Source organism: Rhizophagus irregularis, chromosome 19 (genome assembly GCF_026210795.1).
Source record: "Rhizophagus irregularis chromosome 19, complete sequence".
In the NCBI taxonomy this organism is placed as follows: Eukaryota; Fungi; Glomeromycota; class Glomeromycetes; order Glomerales; family Glomeraceae; genus Rhizophagus; species Rhizophagus irregularis.
The window spans coordinates 1078504-1105057 of record NC_089447.1 but is presented as its reverse complement, the minus strand read 5'-3'; the positions used below and the strand labels follow the sequence as shown (position 1 = coordinate 1105057).

The window sequence follows — 26554 nt, the reverse complement described above, 5'->3', positions numbered from 1 at the left end:
AAGTACTACCACTTTAATTTGAAATTTGATTTTTACTATCATTGATTTAAGGTAGGACAATGACCAAACAGAATCTTCGATGTTCTGGACTGTTCTTGTCATACCTATTCGTTTCATCCAAGATAATTATCAAAATACAAAAGAGTAAAATATAATCATCATCAAATATCAATACTATATATATTAAAGTTACTACCATTTGATTAATCTTGAGACAATTTTATGAACTATAATTTATTTAAAATTGGATCTTTTTTTTTTTAGTTATGTAATATATGTGGGCTTCTAATTTCAATAAAAATTATTGGATCACATGGATACACATATAATATGTTTTGAAACTATTGGTATATTGGAGGGAATTGAGGGAATTGGAATTGGAAAGAATTGAAAAAGTTCAATTCCATTGTAAACTTTCAAGAACATAACGCATAACTAATCTAAAACATTCCATCCGGAATAATACAGTGTAGTTTACATCCAGGCCTTTTCACGAGTAATACTAATTAAGTTAACTTAATCTTAATCATCACGGGCTGTAATCTTAGGAAATGTCTAGGAAACCAGGTAATCAGAAAGTTGCAAGTCAAACAGTTAACTCACAAGCAGGTGCGAGCTTTAAGAACTCGCTAAATAATTGAATTATGTCTTAACAGCAAAGATATTATGCCTCTCATTTACATCAACATGAACATTATAATATGTTCGATAAATAATATTTCATCCAATTTGGGAACTATGAATTTGATTTAATCTCGATCGAAACATAAATTGTGTGCAAGATTGATGTTTTTGGTAGCTAATAATTGATAATAACAGGAACGTAAAACAATATGGAAAAGAAAAAAGTAAGTTAATTAAAGATATTTCTTTTGGAATACGTGTGATCTTTCCGTGTAAATAACATGATCCTATTACGTAAACCTCAATCTTTTTCTTTGATAAAGATTGTCTCTTCCAAAACATGCATTTCAACATAATAATTTAATTAAAGTCGTGGATTTGATCGTAAAATTCATTGAAATTTGCATAAGCACCTGTTATGTGATTTCTAATTATAGGCATAATAGTTTACTTAATTTATTGCTTCTCAATTAAAAGAATTACATATCAAAGAAACATACCAAAGAAACATGCCTGGTTACACCTTTTTTTTTTACATGATGTAATTAAAGGAAAATTGACGATTAACCTAAAAATGAAAATCACATTGTTAACCTGCTCGCTTTTGTTTGATGCAAATTACATTTTGTTATTAAACGTTAAATTCCTAATAAGAATAATAATATTTATAATTTAAATGTGTGCAATCTGAATTTGTACAAGTGAAAATCAGGTAATTTTTATCGTACAAGAGAAAATCTTTTAATACCAATAAATTAATGGGGTACCGATTTTTTTAACGCAGAATGATAGAAAAAAAAGAAATCTACAAAGTAAATAAATCTTCGTGGATAAGCATAAATTGGTTTATCTTTAAACAAATATATGAAATTATCACGCATATTAACAAATGTAGTGTGGGTTAAACGAACAGAATTGTTTACAAAAATCTATTTTAATCATAACTTTAAACACTATTGTAAATCGCATGGCGCAGAAATATTATAAATTTTGTTTATGTTGATGAACAAAAAATGCAAAAAATATGTCATAGTATTTATTAAAAAAATAAAATTTTATATTTCTAAAACAAATTAGGTATTTTTGACAGGCGGGAGTAATCAATTTAAAGAGGGAAACTCAAGTACAAATAGGAAACTATGACGTAAAAATTAAGTCATCATACCGAATATAAATTTCCGCATGGCTAAATTTGTAATAATTTTTTATTATATCATGTACATCATAATAGATATCTTATTATAATATTTTATATTGTGAAACATATGATATAATGATGCCTAATTTATTTATTCTATTTTATTTATTTTATTTATTTATGTACATGAAAGTAAAGCATAAAACAAATGCTTTACATGTTTTATATATTTATTCTACTTGAATTATTTTCATTCTTAAATATTAGATCAAATATAATTTACCTAACTAAATGTCTCCACGATAATTTATAATTTTTCCTTTTTTTTTTTTATCATACTCATTCTCGACTATCCTGAAAATTTTTGAAGAGCTGCGTGAATAGGTGTAAAATAGGTCGAGGAAAAAATCGTTCTTACTTTAGAAATTTTAGTGAGTATCCACATTCAAATATGGTATAATTTATTGAATAGCGGCTGTGTGTTACTTTACGATTGCTATCTATTGTACATGTATATTATCTCCCACTTTTAATTTGGGGTGCCGATTTGTGCAAGTTTTTGTAGCATGCGGAATCTGTGACCTTTTTTTTTTTTTTTATGTAGGAGTAAAAAAAAAAAAAGCTCTCACCAACTTCCTAATTTCTAAGCTTTTTTATCGTTTTTTTCGCTAAAAGAAAGAAAATCTAAATTTTAGACTCTGAATTCTAATTTCGAAAATTTTTTATTTATAAAGCGTTTATATTTTTACAAACCATTTAAGTTACTTAAGCCTTAACATATTTAAAGGTTTTATTTACAGGTGAACCCTTATTAATAGGTACGAAATACTCCTTTTAATCTATTGAATTGTTAAAATTTTAATTGTTCTTATAATTTGAAATTATTTTTTTATCTATTATATAATAAATTTCTCTTCTGAAGAAATTGGTATTTTGTCTAAAAGTGAAAGGGTTGAAAAATTTTTTTTATATACATACATTTTATTTGATTTCTAAAAGGTAAGTTAAAAAAAAATATATTCATTCATTTAAATAACGTTATGAGGCATTATTTATCATATATTAATTCCTTTCTCTTCTTTTTAATGATAGAATATAAAGTCATTGATACACGTTTCATCTTTTTTTAAACTAAGTCATTAATAATATCATCAGGTAATAAATCGACTTATCTATTTGGTTATTTTTGATCCATCATTGAAATTAATCGATCTAAATTTTTTTTTTTCGTTGATTATAATTCAAAATTAAATAATTCTAATTCGATCATATCTCAAATACTATAGTAGAAATAAATAATATGCATTCACCATCAAACAAGTCAGGCACTACAAATGAAGGTAAATTTTTTTTTTTCAAAAAAAAAAAAGAAACAATTATTTATTTTTATTAGAGTAGATTGACTATCATGAATAAAAGAAATGGACTATTTTTTTTTTAGTATATTATGTTTAATTATAAAAATTAGAGTAAATGAAAAAAAAAAATTATTCTTATGAAAAAGGAAAGAACAGAATTATTTGAACAAAAAATAAAAACGCGAATGAACATAACATATACTTATATTCCGAAATTTCTATTTTTTTTTCAGCCGGCAGATCTCCCGAAACATCTGCATCCGAATCACCTTCATCTTCGCCGGTTAAAAATGCCAGTAAACTACCTTCAAAAGAACTGGTAGTTGAACAAACTCCTACAAGATTTTTAGCTGCTTGTTCAAAACATGATTTGGAACCAAATCCATTTGAACAAAGTTTTTCTGGAGCCAATCCCCTTTCAGAAAGTACTGGAACAAATAGTCCAAAACCAAGTTTACCTCCAGTTGCACAACTTGAAAGTCCATCGGCTGGTATTAGTGCTAATGAAGAACAATATGGTTGGAGTTTACAGTCACTACGAACTGGTCCATTGTCACCTTCTATTTTAACGGGACCACAAGAGTCTATGATGTTTGATGGGCGTACAGGAACTACACCACTTCCTTTTGGTTCATTCACAGATGCATCGCCTGGAACTGCTGCACTTTTTGGGGCCATAGCCACGAGCACAAGTTCGGCTACATCATTCATGAATTCAATTCCTGCAATGGCAACTACAGACCCTTTTAATCGTAATGTATTTACTCAAGGTGTCCCAAAACCTCTTACAGATTCAGAACGTAAAACAATATCTACAAATTCCGGTGCCACCGTTTCTGGTGTTCCTACATCACAATCTGGGGTTGTTCAACCTTCCGTGTCAGCGACAAATATGCTTGGAATGACAAATGGATCCATGGCTGCAATGGCAACAAATCCATTAGTTCATACAATCATGCCAAAGACCGAAAAAGATGATTTTACGCAGTCTTCAAGTAATCCTATTGTTGTATTAAATAATGTAACACATACTAATGGTATAAGTTCAAATATATCATCACAACATAAAGGATCAGTTATTACTAGTCAATCGATGGATCATGATAGTAGTAGATCAGCCAGTTCCAGTCCAATAAAAAGTCCTCGTAATGCACGTCGAAAAGCTGAAGATAATTTAATTTCAGAACAACCCCCTGTAAAGAAAAATGGTCAAAAATCTAAAAGTGATATGACGGATGAAGAAAAACGAAGAAACTTTTTGGAAAGAAATCGTCAAGGTAATTTAGTTATTAATTAATATTCATCATATTCTTATAATTTCGTAATTTCCAATAATTTATAAAATAATTTATTAACAGCTGCACTCAAATGCCGTCAACGTAAGAAACAGTGGCTTGCTAATTTACAAGCTAAAGTTGAATATCTTACAAACGACAACGAGACTTTGCAAAGTCAGGCACAAAGTTTACGTGAAGAGATTCTTAATTTAAAAACATTATTGCTTGCACATAAGGATTGTCCAATTGCTCAAGCTAATGGAGTGATGGGATTAGATACAATACCACCTAATGTTGGAGGGATGCCACCAAATATGTCTGGAATGAACGTTGGGCATACAATGAATGTTAACGTTGGAATGACTATGCAAGGCACAAATGCAGGTATGCCTAATGTACAGGGAACGATGGGAATGTCGCAAGTCCCTCCACATATGTCAAATCACGTTAATGGACCTCCAGGTTCCGGTATGATGAGATATTGATTTAAACAACGTTAATGAAGGAAAAAAAAATGTAATAGCTTAATTTTATATTCTTATTAGGGATGAATAATAGTTATTAATGCATTCCTTCCTTCATTAGCGAAATCAATTATGAACATTTTGGGTGGAATCTTGTAAAAAATCGTGTTTTTCATCACTGATAATTTTTTATTCTTTGTGTCTTATAATACCTGGTTATATTATTGGTTTGGTTTTTTTTCTCTTCATTTTTTTTTCTTTTTGTACAGTTTTTTTTAAAGATTTCCTTGCTTTATTTTTAAGATAATATTCGCTTTGCTTTTGCTTTGCTACATTATTGTGGCAGATTTTTTTTTTTATGTTAAAATGTAATCGAAATTTATTTTGATTATCATTACCTTTTTCACTTGGCATATTAAAAACCAGAATTTTTTTTTTTAAAAAAAAAAATTATCCTGCAATTAAATTTAATTAGTGTAATTATTAAATAAGAGGAACGTAATGAGTCGCGCAAATAAATATATATTGGGACAGCAAACAACAAAATGAACGCGACAAAGAAATTGAAATGAATTCCTTGGTGAAGTACTAAGCAATATAAAATTGAAAAAGCAAAAAGCAAAGGATAATGGAAGAAAGAAAACGAGATAGCAAAAACAAAACATTATTATAATTTTTTACATATTTATTTATTATATTAGTAGATTATCAAATAGTAGTTATTATATATGTATATGTAATAGAGAAAGCATTCCATAAATGCCTTTACATTCTTTAAAATTAGCTTAGTAAATTTTTTAGTTCTTGCAAGTAATTCATTCTTTTAAATTTTTCCCCTAAATTCGTAAATGTATATTTTTTCCTTTTATTATTTAAATATTTTTTTTTTTACAAATCGCATTATAAACAATTTGTACTTATATTAAATTTTTTTAAAATTAAAATCTGAATCTTTAGCATTTTTAAATTCGCGATAATGGTAAATCAGTTATCACTAGTCACCGGAAATCTTACACGTATTGCACGGACCTGTTTAACAGACTAAACTATACTTGTTTATTAGTAATATGAAATTATTTTTTTTTATAAGACAATTAAAGACAATGAGAAAAAAATAATATTGTTGTTTGCCGATTTTTTTGGTATGATTTTCTATGTTAAAATTTTTAATAATAGAAATAATATTTATTGACTATGCAAGGGAATTAATAATGATCGAGTACTAAAATATTTTAATTATGAGAAGGAACCTTCTAGTTGTAAGATGTTAAGCACGAGATTTTCAGAATAATTAACCAAGTAAGTGAAAGGTAATAAATAGTTAGTTAAATTAAATTATTAAATAAAAAAGTTAGAACTTAAAAAAAAAGTTGTACTATTTAAACTTGTCTATTTAAGGAAAAATAACTTTATTTAAAGAATGAGTTTTGTCTGAATAAAAAAATATTTTTTTTTAGTCATTTCGATTATCGGTGATTTTGACCCCTGAAAATTTCTGCATACCATATACAGTTAATTCTTAGTGTACCTAGTGTACCAAAATTCTTGATCAGTCTTTCTTTTAATATATTATATGACTGTAACATTAAATAACTGTAACGTTAAAAATGGCTCATAGAGTTGTTATTTATGGAGGCTCTGGTAACCTAGGTAGAAGTCTAATTACCTTATTCAACAAGAATAATTGGGTAAGCTACTTACGCCTTTATTATATAATATGTCATAAATTGTGTATTCATATATGTGATATTATTTAGGAAGTGACTTCAATTGGAACGCGTCCAAATGAAGAAGCTGCTCATAATATTGTAGTTTCTAATAAAGAAGAGTCTTTAGAAGTACAAGGGAAAAAAGTTATACAAAATTCTAATTCAATACTTAATGGTGAAAAGTATGATGCTATCTTATGTGTAGCTGGTGGCTTTTGTATGGGTGATTTGGCTAAAGAAGGTTGTTAATTCGAAATTTTTTTTTTTTGTTTTGATTTTGATCTGTTGTTTAAGGTTGTTAAAAGTTTGATTTTTTTTAATAGATTTTTTGGAGACTGCGGATTTGATGATTAAGAAAATTTTGAATCCTTCCTTGATCGCGTCAAAATTGAGTACTGTAAACCTAAAAGAGTAAGTAATTTAACGAATTATTCCTTGTAAACTTTATAATTTAATTAAATTTAATTAAATTTCCTCTTAGAGGAGGTTTTCTTATGTTGACGGGTGTAGCTGACTTGCAATCTACTCCAGGTAATTATTAAATATTCAAATAAATTTATTATATTTATATTAATCCGATTTTATTTAGGATTTATTGGATATGGAATTGCAAAGGCTGCTGTTCATCATTTATTCAATAGTATAGCTTCAAAAAAAGGTGGATTACCAAAGAATACAAAAGTCATGGCTATCCAACCGTAAGTATAATAAGTATATGTTAATTAAGTTAATTAAGTTTACTTCGTCAAATATTAATCGCTTGAAATGATTAGGGCAACGATTGATACTCCGGATAATCGTAAGGGAATGCCAGATGCTGATTTCTCCCAATGGATTCCTTTAGATTTATTAACTAGGTAAAAATAAATAAATAAATAAATAATATAATATAATAATATAAACTAGATTGAATCCTACTAAAAAAAAAAATACCTTATTTTGTAGACGTATATTTGAATATACTAATGGAACTTTATCTGTACCTCAAGGAAAAATGGTTAAAATTACCACCAAAAACGGTGAAACTAGTTTTGTTGAACTTTAATGTAATATTTTTTTTTTTTTGTTATTTGTAAATTTAATAATGCGTAATTTTTATAAACAAAAATTTATATTAATAAAAAAAACCACTTTTAATTGACCAAACATAATACAAAATCATATATAAATTTAATAACAAATGAAATTCTACAAGACAAAACTTTATTTTTTTCCTTCCTTGACCTCAGCACCTTCTTTTGTGTCTTTCTCTTTAACTTTATTTTCTTCCTTCTTTTCTTCTTCAATTGGTTGAACAGTTTCACCTTTAAGATTTTCGATTTTGTTATTAATTAAATTGTGAAGAGCAATAACAGCACGAATTAAAGAAGACAAATAAATTACTAATAATTGATCATTTGTTTTTACAGAAAATGATTTGACAGTATCAGTGACATTAAGATTTGGTAATAAATTAAAAATATCTTGAAGATTATAAATTATTTGATGATTAATTGGCAACTGGCGATTTACAACTTTTTGTAAATATTCTCGAATTTCTTCAAGACGAGATTGTAAGCCTTTTAAAGAATTTAATTGATCTGTAACACGAGTTGATAATGTACCAACTGCATTATCCTTAATATCACGTAAAAGATGTTCTACACCTATTTCTTCTGATTCTTCTGCATCAATTTGTGAAGGAACATGCATAAATGTCTTAGTAGTAGCTGTTCCATCCTAATTATTAAAATTTCAGAGTTAGAAAAAATTTAATAAAATAACAACTTTGAGAGGATCTTCACTTACATCTTTGATTTCTTCGATAGCAAAATAAGCATCAGTGGGTATGCCTATATCTTTTGGTTCTACATCTACAATAACTAAAACTGGATTTGGAGTATATCTTTTAAATAATTCATTAATTTCCAAGTCTGATGCGCGAAGTTTAGGTCCACTATGATACCATCCAATCATCTTTTCCCTAGCTAATTCATTCAAAATTTTTTTTTTTTTTAGACCAGTGATAATGATTTTGAAAGAATTTTTAATAGTATTTACCATTAACTTTCTTAAACATATCATTCATGGCTTCAACATAATTATGATCCAAAAACCAAACAGATGGATCTCTTTCATCTTCTTCAAAGGGTACTATTATTTTGTATTAAACAGAAGTTCATTATTTTTTCAACACGTTTTTTTAACCATTCGAAAAAAAAGATAAAAAAACTTATATATTACCAGCAAAACTATTCGCTACGTTGACAGTTTTATTATTGTTTTGTCCTAAAAGAACCCCTAAGACACGTTTTTTAGTACTTTTAGCTACACGATTATAATGATCAACCACAGACAAAAGTACCAAAGGATGAACAATCACTGTGGTATTCTGAGAGATCGTTATTGGATTAGTGGTAGGTAACATGATTTTTATTAATTTTACTACTTAAAAAAAAGTCTTTAATTGATTCTAAAAAGGACTCTAAGTAAAATGAAGACGCGATCTATGAAAAATAATCGCGGCTTATGAAAAAAAAAAAAGAGATCAAAATTTTTATGTCTCGAAGATCATTACGATACTGCTGACGTTTATCGTGTTAACGTAATAAAAATGTACATGAATTTTTATTGGTAGATGTCAGTTCGAGATTTTTTTTTCTTGATAAATCAGTTATTCTCACTATATTCACATGACAAAGGATTGACATAAACAAAATGCGCCCAATTTGTGCAATTTGTGACCGATCTCTTGGAGTTTTTGGTTGGTTAGAATTGTTGGAATTAGTAAAATTAAGTACAAATTTAGAAATTATAAACCTATATATGGAGCATTTTTTTTTAATAGGCGCGACAATCTTAATTAAAAGGATTGTCTCTATCCATCCATCAAATTCTTCCTGATAATGGCGAGTGTTGCAAGTCGAAATCCTTTCGACCTCCTAGGTGAGAGTACAGATCCTGAGGCCGTTGCTAAAGAAGTGGAACAATCAAAGGAACAACCTGTTGTTATTCCGAAAAAAGTTGACAGGTCTCGTGCATCTCCCAAAGAGGCCAGAATTCGTCACGAGTATCCTCAAAGAGGTGGACACAAGCCTTCTGCTTCAAACAGAAATAATGAAGATACGAGATCTGGTATGTATTTTCGTTTAAAAGAATAAATATATTATTTACTTTAAAAAGCTTTATGCCGCGATCTCTCAAAATTTATTTGAAATTTTTCTTACGAGAAAAGATAAAGAATCGTTGAAATGGCTTTCAATTAATAATTTAATAAACTTTAGATCCTATTATATTTAATGAATTTCAAAACTTCACAGATATTTTGATAACATTTAATTAATAATTCGGGTTTCATTATTTTTAGGAGCTCCTCGTGATCGAAATGTAGGTCCTCGTCTTTCCCGTCGTGAAGAAGGTGGTGGAGGCGGTGGAGGCGGTGATTATCATCCTACAAGAACCCCACGCGGTGCTCGTCCAAGTGATCGTAGTCGTGGAGGTGGTCGTGGCGGCGGCGGCGGCGGCCGACGTCGTGAATATGATAGGCATAGCGGAACAGGAAGACAGTGAGTATATTTTTTCAAATTTGATTATTTTTTATAATATTGATTAAATACTAATATACTAATAGTGATAGTGAAAAGAAAGAAAATCAAGGGTGGGGTAAACCCACCGAAACACCTTGGGATAATAATACTGCAACTGAAAATCCTAGTTGGAATGCAGAACCCAGTGATGCTAATGCCTCTTCCTCTTGGGGTGATAATGCTAATGATGCCAATGCTGGTAATTGGGGTGATAACAAAACCACCGAAGAAAATAATGATTGGAGTGCAGGTGTTGCTGTTCCTGAAGAAAGTAATACTACTACTAATGATAGTTGGAACAACTCCGCTGAAAAAACTGAAAATAGTAGTTGGGAGCAACAACCTGAAACCAATGATGCTTGGAATGGAGATGAAGCTGCGAAAAATGAAGATACTGCTGCCAATGAATCGACTCCAGCTCCTGAACCTGAAGAAAATCAAAAGACTCTTGACGAATACCGTGCCGAGAAAGCCCAAAAGTTATTAGATATTACTCTTCCGGAAGCTAGAAAACCTAATGAAGGAGTTGATGATTCTCAGTGGAAAGACGCCGTCCCTCTTGAAAAGGACGAAGAAGATGATTTTCTTTTTACTGGGAAAGTTAGTAAAATATTAAATATGCTGAAATTATGAAGTTATCTTTTATTTATATTTTATTCAAACATTTAATCATTAGGAACAATCTTATCGCCTCAAGAACAAGAAGAATAAGTCTAAAAATTTTGTAGAAATTACGCAAACATTCGAGAGACATGGAGGAGGTGCCCCACGCGGACGTGGTCGTGGACGTGGTGGCCGTGGTGGCGGTAGAGGAGGTGGAGGTGATGGACGCGATCGTCGCGAAAATAATTATGATGATCGTGATAATCGTCGTCGTGGAGGTGGCGGCGGCGGACGTAGCGGCGTCGTCAACCTTGATGATCAAAGTGCTTTTCCAAGTCTCGGTGCTTCCTAATTTGTAAAAAATTTAAGGAATATCAAGACGAGGAAATCTTAAAATGAACATTATTTTAAAAAATTAAATGTGACAATATATTCTTTTTTTATTCATTATATATATATTTTATCTTTGTGTTAGTTGATTTTCAAGGCTTTCATACGGGATGTGCATATATATTTTTTTTTTTACTTACTACCTCCTTCTCATTTAATATAAGGGAAAAAGAAACAATAATGTTAAATAATTACTAATAACACAAAAGTAATTGTATTAATTATAACAGACCATAGTTGCAAGAAAAAAAAAATTAGTTGAATAGTAAATTATTTAAATTTTATTATACATACGTATTTTTTACAGGTTTGTGCATTTTTTTTTCTTTATAAGAAGGAAAAGGAGGTTTGTAAAAACTTTAATCTATCAAAAATGCACATTTTTTTATTTCATTTTTTCTTTTGATGTAAATATGTTGAAATAATATATAATATTTGTTATTATCAGTGTTAATCAGTTTATCATGTGTATCAAATGATCGTACAAATTAATGTCCATTTTGATTGGCTATAACACGATCCCCAATTTATAGTACTAACGGCGCCCCAAACAGCGATAGTAAATTCTCTGAGCCTCATAAACACAAAAAAACTGATATGCTAGTTCGTAGTGTTTTTAGTGTGTACCATAGAACTTTTCCTATTAGTTAACAAAAAACCACCATTTTTTCGAACGATCTTAACAAACTTAATTCACGATCGTTTTGTAAGATCGCCAGTTTACATCGATTTCCATTTCTTCGAATCGTAGATTGCTCTTATTAAAAAAACCAGTTATTAAAGGAACTTAGTAACATCATAAATCTGAGCCATCGCACGGTTTTACAACAAAAAGCCAACTCGGTTATAGACTTCAACATTACTTCTCACTCACTTTTTCGGGAAACTAGTTACTTTTCCTTTATAGATCGCTTGAAGATGCCTCAAAAGACAGACGACATCGGCACGTCGAATGTAAACAACTCTATGACAAATGGCAAAATATTTAATGCCACGGTGGATAGTCCAGAACCCATAGAGAATCGACAACAAAGTAAAGCTATTACGGACCCTACAATTTCGCGACGGTTGTCCACAACTATAGATCGTACAGCAGGAATGGTCGGTCGAAGTAATCCCCGACAAAAGAATGCCACAATTTCAAAAGTTGACGACCCAGTTGGGTAAGCAAGTCACTTCCCAATTACATTGTGAGTGGTCAGCGAAAAAAAAACAAGCGTAGATTGCCGTATTCATTATGAAAAGGGAATGGAGATATTGCATATATTTTTCTCTAAGACATTAAACATATATGTCTTTTCTTTCTTGTATAATATAGTAACTTTCGGCTGTCTATTGACGAATCTGTAGTTTCAGCATTATTGGACTGTGCCTATGCCGACGTTAAACATGAAGTGTTAGGCTACCTAGGTGGAACATGTGATGTAGATCGATCGGATAATACTATCGTTTGTCGTGTCGGTCAATTCATAGCATCGGAAAGGTAAATTTTTTGAGGCGGAGTAAAACATCGAGGCGCAGTGATTTCTAACGATATTATTTAATTTTTAAAGAATTGTTACTTCATTGTTGACTGATGAAGTGCAAGAAATACCCAATTCACGTGAGGATGCCATAAAATTTTTCGAGGAGAACAATTTAGAGTTTATTGGATGGTATCGAAGGTATTATTTTCATTTATTTTAAATGAATTCTTTTTTTTTATAGAAAAAAAATATGGTTTACATTATTTTCATTGTTTTCTATATATTTCTGAAAAGTAATTTTCAGTCAAATTTAAATTCAATTCCTACCCAATCTGATATTTTAAAGCAAACTTCAATACAATCGAAGGTAATATATAAAATTCATATAAATAATTTGAATAATTTGATAATTTAACTAAATAGTACTTTTATTTTTATAATTGTAGTTTCCGAATAGTGCTGGAGTTATTGTCAATATATCTGCCACATCTTGTCCTTCGATTGGTTCAAAGGGAACAAACGTAACTGGATTAGTTAATTCAATAAGCGTTTTTAGAACGCTTGAATCGCCTTATACAAATGGTGATATTAATAATTCATTACTAAATAACAAGACGAAAAATGGTAAAATATGGAAAGGCAAGGGGAAAGCGAATTTAAAGGCCAACAAAGTGTCATTTACTGTAAATCGACAAATGTATATGTGTCCAAGTGTTATGCAACAATTAAGTTGCGCATTGATGGTATGGTAACGTTATCTTTAGAATTTAAATGATTTTATATTTATTTTAAAAGATTCTTCTTTTTTTTTTTTTTTTATACAAGATATCATAATATTCTTAATTATTTATTTTGAAAATAGACAGTTCTTCGAGAAACAAGACAGACCTATGCTGGACAAGTTCTAGAATGTGAGAATAGGAATGGTCAACGAATATTTGTTGATTCACATTATGAATCTTTTTTAATGAATTTCTTAAGGAAAAGTGCTCTGCAGGTTAGAATTTTTTGGAGAATCTAAGAAACTATTAAATTTTTATTTTATTTTAATTTGCTAATTTAAATATAATTTTTATCGTAGTTTGATAGGTCAATAGATCAAGATTTCAGGACATTGTCTTTGGCTAAACTTCATGTTAAATCATTAATATCAAAGCGTATTAATGATACTTTGACAATTTCACAGAATGATAAAGTTACAAATGATAGTGAAAAACTTTCAAAAAGACGAAAGCTTGATAAATTAATTGAAAAGGTATTTTTTTTTAAAAAAAAAAAATTGAATCAAGAACAATATTAAATTTATTTTATTTTATTTTTTTTGCTAATTAGTTGGTAACTCAACGTATGGATAAACGTGAGAAAGAAATGGAAAAATTGAAAAATGGAGAAAAGGATACAGTTCCATTATTTAATCCAAAATCACAAAATGACGAGCAATCCACAAATGGTCCCACAGTTACATCGTCAACATCGGAACCTTTATCGAAGGAACCAGCTGATACATTGGAATCTTCCATTTCCGAACATTCTAATCAGAAAAGAAAGGGATCCTCTTCATTGTCTCAACCCAATAACATGAATATTGATGTCGTCGTAATTGATTCTGATTCAAATTCAGAAATAGATGTTGAAGAAACTGATGATATTCCATCAAAACCGTTATTGAGAAAGCCTAGTTTGGATTCGTCGCAACTTAATCCAATTTCGAAAAGACCTAAACCTTCTAAATTTAGTTCAAATCATGTTCAAGTGAATGGAAATTCATCATCAATTCAATCAAATAAAAGCCCACATTTACCATCTTCATTTTTACCTGAATCTCCAACTTTTTCTCCTTCGCCGCTTGTTCCAAATTCATCAACGATACATATAGCAGTTCCTAATAATAGTTCCACGGGAACTCCTAATGGGTCTCAATTTTCTCAAGTTAATTATCAATATCCTAAATATGTAACTAACGGATTTCGACCATTTCATAATGGACCGGAAGATTTGAATTTACGATCACCCACATCTCCTAACGGCAATAAAATCGTTAATGTTTCTCAAAGCTCTGGAATACATTTGCCCAGTATTCAAGGTTTATTGGAGATTTCAACTCTTGCAAGCATGCAGCCTCCACCGAATCCTTTGCCGAATGTAGTGGTAGTAGATCCAAATTCTACTATCGTTCAACATTCTTCTTTCCCTACTCCTCCTATTTTACCATCATTTCAAAATAATCATTATTATTCATATAACCAACAGCAGGCAATAACAAGGACAACGTCGCCACCCGACTCATCACCGATACAGCATCATTTACATACAATTAATAATACGTCTACTGGGTCAACATCAACTAATTCGAGACATTATGTTCCTATTGCTCCATCGCCAATTGCAACAACGACAGGAGGGAATCGGCCAACGCCACCGCCACCAATTTTACAAACATCCACTTCAACGTCATCATCTATTTATACCAATAATACAACAAACCATTTTGGAGCAGAATCTGATTTTCAGTGGAAATTATAGCAATAAAAAAGTCATTGGTTTTCATTTTCTTTTTTTATAGTAATTGATTGGAGGTTTTTTTTTTCGTATAATAGGTCATGGTTTAATTAATATATTAATTATTTCTTGCATTATTGGGCATTTAGTTTAATACATAATTAAACGTTCCTCAAAATTCACGGAATTATAGAAAATACTCTCATAGGATACGTTTTACATTAATCTTTGTGTTTAATTTGCGTAAATGTACATGACCACTTTGGAATTTATTTCTTTGTAATTATTTTTTTTTTCAATTACCTTTTTTAACGTTTTTTTTTATCTTCTCATCCTTATTATCATTTCTTTTTAACTTGAAATGTAATAATGGTTTCACCGTTGTTTTTTTTACTGAATTTTTTTTTCTTTTTTTTTTTAATTAAAAGAAACAACAGCAAAAGTACTGAAAATATTTAAAAAAAAAAAATTGATGTATTAAGTAAATAAGTGAATGCGTCATTTAAATGACAATAATAGGATCTATTAAATCAAACCTAAAGCAATACTTATTTAAGAAAGGAAAGTATTGTATTAGTAATTTAAAGGATGGTAATTCTTCTTTAATCTTTAACATGGTCTTTGAGAGACTTAATAAATTTTTGTAAATAATAGATGTAAATCTGAAAAAAAAATCAAAAAAAAAAAAGTAGTTACTTTAGTTACAATATTTTCATTAAAAAAAAAACAAATTAAATAAATAAATAAAAATAAAAGAAAAAAAAAAAAGAATTATAGAGTTGGATATATATATTATTCTGATTTTTAATAAAAAAAAATCATTTTTTTTTCGATTTTTCATTTTTGAAAATATATATATATATCTCTTAAAAATACTATATGTATATACATATATATGTTGTTTATATTCATATAAAAAAGGAAAAAAAATTCTTAATACTATACTACAGATATTCATTTGCCTTTGCAATGAAAAAAAATATATTGATAAATTTTTGTTTGCGAATAAAATAATGTCGTTTTTTTTTTTTACTATAAACGGTAAGATAAATGTGAAAATATAACAATTGTTGTTTTGTCAGGCAAAATAAAATAAAATAATATATATTCAAAAAGTGATTTTAATTTAGACTATAATCACAAAATGAAATTCCATCTCCTTCTAACAGTGGTTTAAGAGTTAATTTCTGATACGGTGTAGAAACAGGATCAAAATAATATCCTAATAAAATAGAATTATCATCAATAATCAAGTTTTATATATATAATATAAAACTAATTATTATTATAAACTAAATATTACCCTCAATAGCACCATCGCTTCTTCTGATACAAATATAATAAAAGCCGGCAATAGTTAATCCACTCTCTTGAGCAGTAACATTAACAAAATAATGTTCTATATAAATATAATAAATTATAAATTATGCACCTCAAAAAAAAAAAAAAAAAATCTTGTGTAACGAACAAAAAAAGGATAAAATGCGTACCCTTCCATCTCATAAATATATACTTTTGACATGCTTCTTGAAACCATTCTCTGGTTGGAGTACCTCTGATTATACTAATTTAAAAATATGGTTGAATATTTATTATATTAAATGTTAAAAAGACATAACCTCATAAATTTTCAAGTACCTTCGAACATCCATTTGACGGAAAGCTTCAAATTTTTTCCAATGTTGAAGATCAATTTCCGGACTTGAATTCCATTTATCCGTCCAAAGAGAATGGTTAACAAAATCAATCATTTCACCCTCCCAATATGTAACAACTGTATTTGAACTATTCGGTACATTTAAAGCTTCCATTAATCCTATAACAGTTCCGGTTTTATAATTTACATAGTGAACGGTCTACATAATAAAATAATCGATTAAAATTAATACAATTTTATAACTGTAATTTCATTAATATTTACCACTTTAACTTCCCATTCTTCGTCTCTTTGTTGGGGTTGTGAATTCATTAAGTTTTGCGTTCCAGTGAAAGACATTCCAGCACGTAAATAACTAGATTCTGGTAAGTGAAATTGTCCCAAATCTTTTGAACCACTACCAGATATTGCTTGTTTTCCAAGTTCATTATTATGCTTAATATGCTGTGTAAGAAAAGAAGAAGTAATTGCGTTTTGTCTCCGCAAAGACGAAAACCGTGTTCCTAACGGAGAAAAGCCACGACTGCGTTGTGAAGAAGATCTATGGTGATGTCGAGTGGCATAGGGGTCAGCAAGACGGTGAAAAGCGTGACCTGTAGATGCTGGTGTTGAACGAGGACGTTGTTCTTCGTCTTCAGAAGTATATTCACCATCCAATTCCATATTTATTGTATTGTAATCACCATAATGGCGTCCGTTTGGGAGATCGTCTGCTGTTTCATTATTACCAGTTTCTATGTCTTCTTCTTGTACATTGTTATTTTCTTCCAAGTCACTATCACTAGTTGAAATTAGATCTGGCGGTGTTGAAGTATAATAAAATTCTGGTTCGAAATCATTTGCCGCAAACATGAGGATAGAGTTCCCAAAGGAATTTATAGAGTGATTAAAGTATCGTAAATTTTATCAAAATGGTTTTTTTTTAATTAATTCTATAAAATATTCTTATAAAATTTAAACGAAGAAGTTAGCGAAAATTCTGTAATAGAGTGTGACAACTGTCAACAATCGATAAGGCTATAAACTACTCAACTACTCTATATAAATAAAGTATTTATTATGTATCATATGACATATACAAATTCTGTAATAAGTTAAGTATTGTAAAAGATCCTTTTGTCAACTCGAATCAGATAAATAAAAATAAATAAATAAAGCTTTATATAAAATTGATTGTGTTTATATTATTTATTCATTATAATGGACACGAAAATAGCAAAATAGAAAATTCCAGTAGATTGAAAAAACTCTACACATAACTTCTTTTGTACAAAATGTCAATTCAATTACTTTTTTTCTTTATTATTAAATAAAATGAAAATTTGAAATAATGTAAAAACTGCAAAGACTAAAATAACTGCATTATAACGAATAAAGTTGAAAAAGTGTCTGTGATATCTGTAATGTAGCACAAACCTCACAAACCTCAAAGCTACACAGCATACAGTATATATACCAGTTTTTTGAAATTTTTTTTTTTTTTTTTTTTTTTTTTGAATTTACTATTTTGTATTTTGTGAACCAGAACTTTTATGCCAAAAGGACCTAAAGCGAACCGTCTAAAGGAAGAACCTCCTCCACTTCCTCCAAATAACGTAAGTTTTGGGTAAAAAAAAATTATAAAAAATTTGATCCGGAAAAAAATGATCGTTTTTTTGAGTATTTTTAAATAACGGTAAATTTAGCCTCGTCAATGTCATTTTTGGGTAAAACGTAAGAGGTAAGTGATTGATCTCACGCTTAATTCAATATTATATAAGTGGTGATTACATATTATTTAAAATTAACCATTTTTAATAAAATTAGGCGATATTGTCATCTTCCAACAAAGATTGACAATGATTTTTGTGGAGAACACGCAATCTATGACACAAAATGGAAAGGCAAAGAACGTATTGCCTGCCCCTATGATCCATCGCAGTAAGTCACGTGACACATATAGAAAGAAATTTATTTCCTACTTTCCTACTTAATAATTAATGATTTTGCTTTTTCGTTTCTCATTATCTAGTACAGTAAATACGGATGAAATCAAAAAACATTTAGAAAAATGTAATTCTCGTCCCCCACCAACTCCTCCTTACTTCTCTTCAAATATCAATTGTATTTTACCATCTCCTGAATTAGAAGAAAAGGTGACGCTTTCAGATCTTTCTAAAGAAATATTTGATAAATTGATCAGCAATGTAAATCAATGGTACCAACAACTTATACCGGATATAAGGACGGAAGTTATGGATCATATGGTCTTAAAGGAAAAAAAGTAAGCCCCTTTTGAATTTGAATTCTTTATTAGGTTTACACCTAAAATTTTTGACTTCATCGATTTAGAGAGTCAACTAAAAATAGAAAACATGCGGTCCAACAGGTAATAAATAAATACTTATTTAGCGATCCTTTTGCCGGTTTATTATATAATCAAACTAACTCTTGGAAAAGGCTTCTTTAATTGGCCATTTAGAAAAATTAAATTTGTTACGCAAAAACACCTGTTTCATAGAATATGGTTCTGGCAAAGGTTATTAATGTTTAAATCTATTTTTTTTTATGATAATTCTTCATTTCTAACGATAATCTTTAATTCTTTACTTCAGGTGAATTGTCATATTTTATAAAAATGGCTATTCAAGATGAAACAGCTTCTTTTATTTTAGTAGATCGTAAGAATACGCGTTGTAAGGTTGGTTGATATCATTTCCATTGATTTTTTTAATGGAATATATTTTGACAAATTTTATTTATATTAAAGTTTGATAGCGCGATAAGAGGTACCTCAGAAAAGAAGTTATTGGTGAAACGTATCGGAATGGATATCAAAGATTTGGATTTGTCAAAATTAGATCTTTTAAAAGGCAGAAATGTCGTGGCATATTCTAAACATCTTTGTGGATCAGCCACAGATACCACTCTAAAATCGTTGGTTGACTACGCTAAATCTAGTATAGATGGGTAAATCATTTGATTATCTTAGTTTCGTGTCATGATGAAATAGCCATACTAACTTATTTCCGTACACAACAGGAATCCGGTTATCGGGATCGTTATAGCACTATGTTGTCACCAACTTTGTCGTTATCACATGTATCCATATCATAAATTTCTTCAAGATTACGGAATTGCGGAAAATGATTTTAAGCGAATATGCGCGATGAGCAGCTGGGCAATTTGTGGACAAAGACTTACTCATGAAACTGAGAATAGCGACAATGATGATAACGACAATGAAGATGATCATACTTATAATGAAACAGATGATGATGAAGAAAATACAAAGTAAGAGTATGTTATTAATACTAATATGTATTACAAGCTGCGACTTTAGATTTGTCGGTTGACAATTATTCTTATTTAATAGATTGCATTATTCTGGTTTAGAGCATTCGGTAAGAGAACAATTAGGATACAAATGTAAACGAATTATAGACATAGGGAGAGCCAAGTATCTAGAAGCAAATGGATATGATGTAAATTTAATTTATTATGTTGAACCATCAACTTCTCTAGAAAATTTAGCATTGATTGCTACACCAAATAAAGGTTATTTTTCTTCGTAAAGGGAACATTTTCCGAAAAAAATAGTTTAGTTCAAATTTATTTAATTGGTTCATTGCTAAAACTTTGGAATATACGATAAAATATAATATAAATATATAATTATATAAAAGCCATTAGGCTTCACCATAGCAAGAAATGAGCTGATTTATTCCTAAGAATAATATCGCCTCAGGTGATAAGACTTTATATTAAGAAAAGATACAAAGAGATAAGTAAAGGAAAATAATTTTCGCCAAAACAAAAGTTAATTGCTTTGTTATGAAAAATTTGATATCGAAATGCGATTTATTCACAAAAGAACTAGAAAGCCTTAATTAAATACCGACTAGAGCACCGCATAAAATACCTCGGGTATTACTTAAAGAGATACTATAATTCCTATATGCAATGCTATACGATAGTATCATCTGAGATTAGTTTCTTAAATGGTTGTATGATCTCAATCCTTAAAACAATTTCATCTTTTATTTGTAGTTTTATCTATTCTTCTTCGGGAAGAAGTTCTAAGGTTTTCGAGCCCTCTTTTGGTTTTCGAGCCCTTGAATTTCCTTTACTAACGAGTCCCTTTGCTGAATTTTTTGTCCAAACCTTGGGATTTGTCATTATTATTTATTAATTTAATAATTTAGGGATAAGAAGACACTCTGAATTCAACGAGACTTGCATAATATGATTGAGAAACAAAAATTACAAAAAAACGCCATGCCAAAATTATTCAAGGATATTTTGAATGAATGATTCAAAAATGGTATTAGAGATAGTTAATGTGAAACATTCAAAAATGGGTTAGTTGTGATACTGTTGTTTGGCCGGCATTAAATTTGGTTGGAATTTACCAACACAACAGTCACATGATATACATGATATGTTCATGGAAACATGAAATTAGACCTCTCTACTGTTTCTGTTTTTCTGTTTCATAACGATGTCAGAAAATCCCGATCCAATATATCTTCTTAGAGATTTCAATTTACATAGAATAGATGCCGAGTTACTTGATGAGTCAGATTCAATAGTTTCAACATTGAACGAAGCCAAGTTTATACGACTTGGATCTCAAAAATTTGATAAATCTACTACTACTACTTTTCAAAGTAAAATAAATGAAAATTTTTATTCATTAGATGCTTTATATCATGCTACTGTTACAAGAAAGTTACACCATACTGAATATTCACAGGATGCAACTCGACAACAGATTCCAACTCGGTTGGCATATATGGATAGGAAAGATTGGCTTCCATTTGTAAATGGCTTTGCTTTTCTACCTGACGTAAATAACAGGCAAAATAAAGAAGCAGGTTCATCATCATCGCAGTCTTCAAGTCGACATAATAATGAAAAACGTCGACAACCACCAACAGAGGAAACAGAAGAAGACATAAAAAATAAACGAGCCAAGAGAGAAGAATACAGAAAAAATTATCAATCGTTCCTAAATGCGATTAAGCCAACTGAGGTTGTAATATTTGAAGAAGACATTATATTCGAACTAGGTGATTATGCTTCATGGATTAAATCTGCAGATGACTATTTCTTGAAGAGATCTCATAATTCTTTAGGTCAAGAACGTAATTCTAGTGAAGCATCAAGGTCATCGCGTTCACATCACAAGAAATCAAGAGGTTCCAAAGTTCCATTGATCGTTGTCCCACCTTCATTCAATGCTTTTATTTCAATGTATAATGTTAAGCAATTATTAGAGGATCAGAGATTTGAACCAGGATCATCGGTTCGTACATCTGGAGGAAAGATAGAGCACAATATATTTCTCACACACAACGGAATTCAATATGAAATAACAGATAATGTCAAATCTTTAAGAGATCCAGATTGGGATCGTGTTGTTTGTGTTATTACTGATGGTAACGAATGGGTCTTTAAATCATACAAATGGAAGACGCATGAAGATACTTTCAATAATGTGGTTGGTGTGTATTTCAAGTATAATAACGAAATTACACCTCAGAAAGTGCAGAAATGGAAAGTTAATATTATTGAAATACACCCAGAAATGAGACATAAAGATGCAGAAGCATATATGGATTTCTGGAACGCAGTATTAAAAAAATCCAATGCCTAAATTTTGTAAATTTTTTTTTTAAAATTTTGTATCTACTGATTTTATTAATATAAATGAAAAAAATTTTCATAGACAATAAACAAGGTATTATGTAAAATTTTTCTATTTCGTTCAATGACAATACTTTATATTTTAAGTTCGTATGTTAAAATTTAGTTTTAATAAAAAATAACCTTAATATTTTATACTCCGCCATTTTATTATTTTTATTTTATTTTATTTTATTTTTTGCTTTAAATATTGGGTCTTTGGAGGTTAAAGAACCATAATGAAACACAATTACACTATATTTCGAAATTAAGAATTACTTTATAGAAATTGCATTATCATTATTTATCAACAAAAATTTCTTCTCGCTCCATTGATGAGCATCAGTGCAACCATGTTGTATACACCGGGCTTCCTAATTATTTAATCTTCATCTCATAAAAACAACAACGTTATTGGTTATTATTTATTAACCATTTAAAGAACCTTCTGCCAAGTATTATTTATCAAAGTACGACATTAATAATTGTTGAAAATGAATATTGAATGAGGACTATTCCATTCACATTGCCCTCCAGAAGTAAGCTATAGTAAAAGGTAAATGGCTATTTTGTAACTCCATGTTATGGATTCTATATTTATCAATGAAAGTTCGTGTAATTACGGGAGTTTCAACTTCCCATATTACTAAAAAGCTTAATAATAATAAATCCAGTTCAGTAAAACTTCAAAGCAAAAATGTGGCTTCTCTTTTAAACGTATAAAAAAGCCATAAACTTTCTTCTATTTAATACAAATAGTATTGTATTAAAAGTAACTACTTTGAGAGAATAGCATGAGAAACTTGTATTGTGAATGGTGATGTAAATTTATAGATGATCAGCAGAAAAATTTTATTGGTTAACTCTTAATTAAAAACATAAACATTGTTCTTAGTAACTATCACGTTTAAACTGGTTTTATCGTACAACAAAAAGAAAATTTTAACCTTTTTAATTTTTCCTTAAAAAAAAATTAATTTTCTATATTCATTAATTGGTCTATTATTACTGGTTTGTTGGTAAAAAAAATTTTTTTTATTGATAATAAAAAAGTAAACAATCAAGACTTTAAGGAGTGATTAAATAATAATAATAATAATAATAATTTAACGATATTTATAAAACAAATGAGAGAATAAAAAAAAAATTAAATGAAATCATTCAAAGAACCCTACTTCCAAATATCGAACATAATAAGAACGATAATCTTCGGTGTGAATCAATTCAAAAAGAATATGAAATAAATAATAAAGAGAAATATATACATATGTATATATTTTTTTTTGATTATTAAAGAAAAAAGAATACCCTTAACGAGTTGATCCACACTGAAGATCACTGTACTCAAAGAGGATTCTTCAATATTAATATCATTTTGATAAGGAACGACTTGGTTGAATTACCGTAGTCTGTTAGAAGACAGGATTAATAAAGAATTTTTTTTGACAGAGAATATTTGTGTTTTGAACTAATATGTGACTGTTGTAATTCATTTTTAAAAGGAGTAAATTCGTTGTTTTGACCATTAACGGTAACATGTTTTAGAGCATTAATTGCGGCTGCTTTCTTTGCATCCTTTTTATTTCTTGCTTGACCAAGACCGAAACATTTTCCATTAATATATACACCAACAGAAAAGACAGCATTTTGTTCATCACTATTAGGTTTATAAACCGGAATTCCCATCCCTCTTCTTTGAGACCAAGTTTGAAGTTTATTAATCGGATCTTGAAGATCAGAATTTAAGATTTGGTCTGCAATAAGCATTTGTAATTGTATGTTGCTATTATCTTGTTGAAATAATTTTTGTTTTAATACGGAAGTTGAGTTAGGAGAACAATGGGTTAATTCATCAACGGCTGGAGCTAATAAAGGTTCCATAAATTTTTGTACTTCAGACATACTAGAACCTGCATCAAGAAATACAGCTCCAATATATGCTTCGAAAGCATCCTCTAGAACTTTTTCACTACCTCTACCACCATCACGTAAAGCTCCAACCCCTAAACGAATATCTTTATCTAAACCAAGTTGAAGGGCAAATTGTGCCAATTTTTTTTTACAGACCAAATTAGCTCGTAATAAGGTAAGTTGACCCTCTTTGAAATTAGGAAACCGACCATGTAAATAATTAGCTACAACAAAGGAGACGATGGAATCACCCAAAAATTCTAAACGTTCGTTATGGGGTCCGGTTGAAGGGTTTTCATAATGATAAGACTTATGTGTTAAAGCCTCGAGACGTAACTTGTCATCACGAAAATTTCTTTGATGAACCATTGATTTTCTTTTGGTGGACATGTTTTGTTTGCTTTCAGTTCAGCAAAGAAATGAAAGGTATAATTAGTTAGGAAATATTAAAAAGATTTAATAATAATAACAAATCCAATTCAAAAATTGACCCTTTTTATCCTTTTATCGTAGTACAAAATAACAAAACTAGATAATGGATTGGATGAACATTATTACTTTATGCAAAGTGAAACCTTGGCGGTTAATAATATATAAAGTCTCGTTCTATGTAAATAATTGCAGATTCTATTATCTTCGCATTGTAATGTTTGTTCGTACATATATTTCAGCCATTTAAAGATAATTATGCAGCGAGTGTCATTATCACGCGCTTTTAATTAAAAATCATGCTTTCAATAATCAGATTAGGTAACGTGATTACGTAGTATGCATTTTTTTTCTCAGTAACTCGCATAAGTCTAGTAAATTCGGCACAATAACCGTTTATATATATATTTTTTTTTCAAATTGTTCCTTATTTCCTTGGTTTTTTTCCTAAAAAAAAAACGATGTATAAAGAAAACGAAAAGTAAGTGTAAAAGTTGTGAATGTTTCTTTTTTTTTTTTAATAAATTAAATATTTGTTATAATTTATGATATTGTGAATATTAGAAAATATTTTAATTGTTGTATCAATTCTAAAACATTTGTTGGGGTTTTTTTACCAAAGATTTTTTTTTGTCCTTGATAATTTTTTTTCTTTGTAAATAAAATTCTAAAAAAGGAAATGTGCTACCTAAGCCAATCATTAAAATCAAAATTATTCATTAAAATCAAAATTTTCAATTAATAATTTTTTTTTTTTTTTTAATAATAGGAATTATAATATTCTTGTGGCGGTCGAAGAAACATCCATATCAAATAATGCAATTGAATACGCGTTCGATTTATGTTCGCGTTTAAAAGATTCATATAGTCTATCGATAATCTATGTCATTGCATTGAATCCTGAAACAAATGTTCCATTTTTGTAAGTACAATGGAATCTATTATCCATATTCTTATTATAAAATTTTGGATTATACTAAACATCTATTTATTCCTATAAACAGACATAATTTAGACAAAGCAAATAATCTTGATATTCTTCTTGATGCAAAAGAAGCTGTAAACAAAATTAGAGAATATTTGAAAAAATTCGATAATACATATGTAAGCTTCATTATTGAAAAAAAAAAAATAATTTTTTTTCTTAAAACAATGTTAAATTAAAGACTGAATTTCGTTTAGCCAAATGTACAGTATGATCTTATTGAACACAAAGGTTATGGGGTGGTTGGAAAAATCCTAACGGAATATATTTCTCAAAATCAGTTAGATTTGAATTTATTAATAGTTGGATCAAGGAATCTTGACGGCTTACAAAAGGTTCGTTTTGTACTTTTTTTTAAATTTAATTACATAAAATAATTACACATATAATCATTTTTATTATATTAGGTTGTGTTGAGTTCAACCAGTGATTATTTAGCAAGACATGTACATTGTCCAGTGACAATCGTCAAGCAATGAATATTATGTCTTTAAAGAATTAACTGATAGGTATAATTAATGATAAGCCAAATATGGACGTTTATTTTTATATAAATTTCCATATATATTTATCTTATCTCCATGCATATTATGTATATAAATATAATAATATATTGAAATTAAATACATTGTATAATTTTATTTAATAACAATAAATGATATCATGTTTCATCAATCATTAAATTAATGACGAAATGTAACTTGATTTATAAGGTAAACGAAATGTAAAATTTAAACTAATTAAAACTAATTACTACTACTGAAATTACAAGATTTTTTGCGAATTTGAACGTAATGATAGAAACCTTCGC

The 26554-nt window shown here is 29.1% G+C and overlaps 10 protein-coding genes across 13 annotated transcripts; 7 read left to right on the top strand and 3 right to left on the bottom strand.

The window, feature by feature from the left end:
* Positions 1 to 3062: 3062 nt before the first annotated feature.
* Positions 3063 to 4882, top strand: OCT59_010759 (uncharacterized protein; the record flags this gene model as incomplete). The annotated part of the gene is made up of 3 exons (XM_066136094.1): positions 3063 to 3102; positions 3354 to 4397; positions 4479 to 4882. 3 exons carry the CDS (start codon positions 3063 to 3065, stop codon positions 4880 to 4882), a joined length of 1488 nt encoding a protein of 495 aa, XP_066000759.1.
* A 1531-nt stretch (positions 4883 to 6413) lies between these two features.
* On the top strand, positions 6414 to 7713 carry OCT59_010758 (uncharacterized protein). The gene is made up of 7 exons (XM_025316506.2): positions 6414 to 6549; positions 6619 to 6811; positions 6894 to 6981; positions 7052 to 7101; positions 7160 to 7268; positions 7344 to 7427; positions 7516 to 7713. The coding sequence occupies exons 1-7, from the start codon at positions 6469 to 6471 to the stop codon at positions 7613 to 7615; spliced, it is 705 nt and encodes a 234-aa protein (XP_025180447.1). The 5' UTR covers positions 6414 to 6468; the 3' UTR covers positions 7616 to 7713.
* On the bottom strand, positions 7646 to 9124 carry OCT59_010757. 2 transcript variants are annotated; one of them, XM_066136093.1, is made up of 5 exons: positions 8794 to 9124; positions 8611 to 8703; positions 8359 to 8537; positions 7954 to 8289; positions 7646 to 7874 (listed from the first exon to the last, which is right to left on the bottom strand). In XM_066136093.1, the coding sequence occupies exons 1-5, from the start codon at positions 8975 to 8977 to the stop codon at positions 7704 to 7706; spliced, it is 963 nt and encodes a 320-aa protein (XP_066000758.1). In that variant the 5' UTR covers positions 8978 to 9124; the 3' UTR covers positions 7646 to 7703. The 2 variants fall into 2 exon arrangements, with proteins under 2 accessions (XP_066000758.1, XP_025180448.1); XM_025316507.2 differs by having other exon boundaries at positions 7646 to 8289.
* A 271-nt stretch (positions 9125 to 9395) lies between these two features.
* OCT59_010756 (uncharacterized protein) lies at positions 9396 to 11586 on the top strand. Its single transcript, XM_025316508.2, has 4 exons — positions 9396 to 9684; positions 9917 to 10115; positions 10181 to 10736; positions 10813 to 11586. The coding sequence occupies exons 1-4, from the start codon at positions 9456 to 9458 to the stop codon at positions 11089 to 11091; spliced, it is 1263 nt and encodes a 420-aa protein (XP_025180449.1). The 5' UTR covers positions 9396 to 9455; the 3' UTR covers positions 11092 to 11586.
* Positions 11587 to 11738: 152 nt separating this feature from the next.
* OCT59_010755 (uncharacterized protein) lies at positions 11739 to 15118 on the top strand (the record flags this gene model as incomplete). The annotated part of the gene is made up of 8 exons (XM_066136092.1): positions 11739 to 12292; positions 12448 to 12612; positions 12683 to 12793; positions 12890 to 12962; positions 13042 to 13338; positions 13458 to 13592; positions 13677 to 13850; positions 13928 to 15118. Exons 1-8 carry the CDS (start codon positions 12048 to 12050, stop codon positions 15116 to 15118), a joined length of 2391 nt encoding a protein of 796 aa, XP_066000757.1. The 5' UTR covers positions 11739 to 12047.
* A 679-nt stretch (positions 15119 to 15797) lies between these two features.
* On the bottom strand, positions 15798 to 17736 carry OCT59_010754 (uncharacterized protein). The gene is made up of 5 exons (XM_066136090.1): positions 17016 to 17736; positions 16733 to 16950; positions 16585 to 16658; positions 16398 to 16493; positions 15798 to 16316 (listed from the first exon to the last, which is right to left on the bottom strand). Exons 1-5 carry the CDS (start codon positions 17601 to 17603, stop codon positions 16216 to 16218), a joined length of 1077 nt encoding a protein of 358 aa, XP_066000756.1. The 5' UTR covers positions 17604 to 17736; the 3' UTR covers positions 15798 to 16215.
* A 527-nt stretch (positions 17737 to 18263) lies between these two features.
* On the top strand, positions 18264 to 20995 carry OCT59_010753 (uncharacterized protein). 2 transcript variants are annotated; one of them, XM_066136089.1, is made up of 10 exons: positions 18264 to 18346; positions 18437 to 18471; positions 18558 to 18671; positions 18763 to 19014; positions 19083 to 19119; positions 19191 to 19269; positions 19346 to 19431; positions 19501 to 19700; positions 19773 to 20030; positions 20107 to 20995. In XM_066136089.1, exons 1-9 carry the CDS (start codon positions 18284 to 18286, stop codon positions 20026 to 20028), a joined length of 1122 nt encoding a protein of 373 aa, XP_066000755.1. In that variant the 5' UTR covers positions 18264 to 18283; the 3' UTR covers positions 20029 to 20030; positions 20107 to 20995. The 2 variants fall into 2 exon arrangements, with proteins under 2 accessions (XP_066000755.1, XP_025180453.1); XM_025308427.2 differs by having other exon boundaries at positions 19773 to 20024; positions 20107 to 20542.
* Positions 20996 to 21203: 208 nt separating this feature from the next.
* OCT59_010752 (uncharacterized protein) lies at positions 21204 to 23214 on the top strand. The gene has a single exon (XM_025316511.2). The coding sequence runs from the start codon at positions 21232 to 21234 to the stop codon at positions 22387 to 22389; it is 1158 nt and encodes a 385-aa protein (XP_025180455.1). The 5' UTR covers positions 21204 to 21231; the 3' UTR covers positions 22390 to 23214.
* Positions 23215 to 23429: 215 nt separating this feature from the next.
* On the bottom strand, positions 23430 to 25159 carry OCT59_010751 (uncharacterized protein). Its single transcript, XM_025316512.2, has one exon. The coding sequence runs from the start codon at positions 24717 to 24719 to the stop codon at positions 23844 to 23846; it is 876 nt and encodes a 291-aa protein (XP_025180456.1). The 5' UTR covers positions 24720 to 25159; the 3' UTR covers positions 23430 to 23843.
* On the top strand, positions 25157 to 26441 carry OCT59_010750 (uncharacterized protein). 2 transcript variants are annotated; one of them, XM_025316513.2, is made up of 5 exons: positions 25157 to 25239; positions 25528 to 25680; positions 25763 to 25862; positions 25941 to 26078; positions 26151 to 26441. In XM_025316513.2, exons 1-5 carry the CDS (start codon positions 25220 to 25222, stop codon positions 26220 to 26222), a joined length of 483 nt encoding a protein of 160 aa, XP_025180457.1. In that variant the 5' UTR covers positions 25157 to 25219; the 3' UTR covers positions 26223 to 26441. The 2 variants fall into 2 exon arrangements, with proteins under 2 accessions (XP_025180457.1, XP_066000754.1); XM_066136088.1 differs by having other exon boundaries at positions 25941 to 26441.
* Positions 26442 to 26554: the final 113 nt, after the last annotated feature.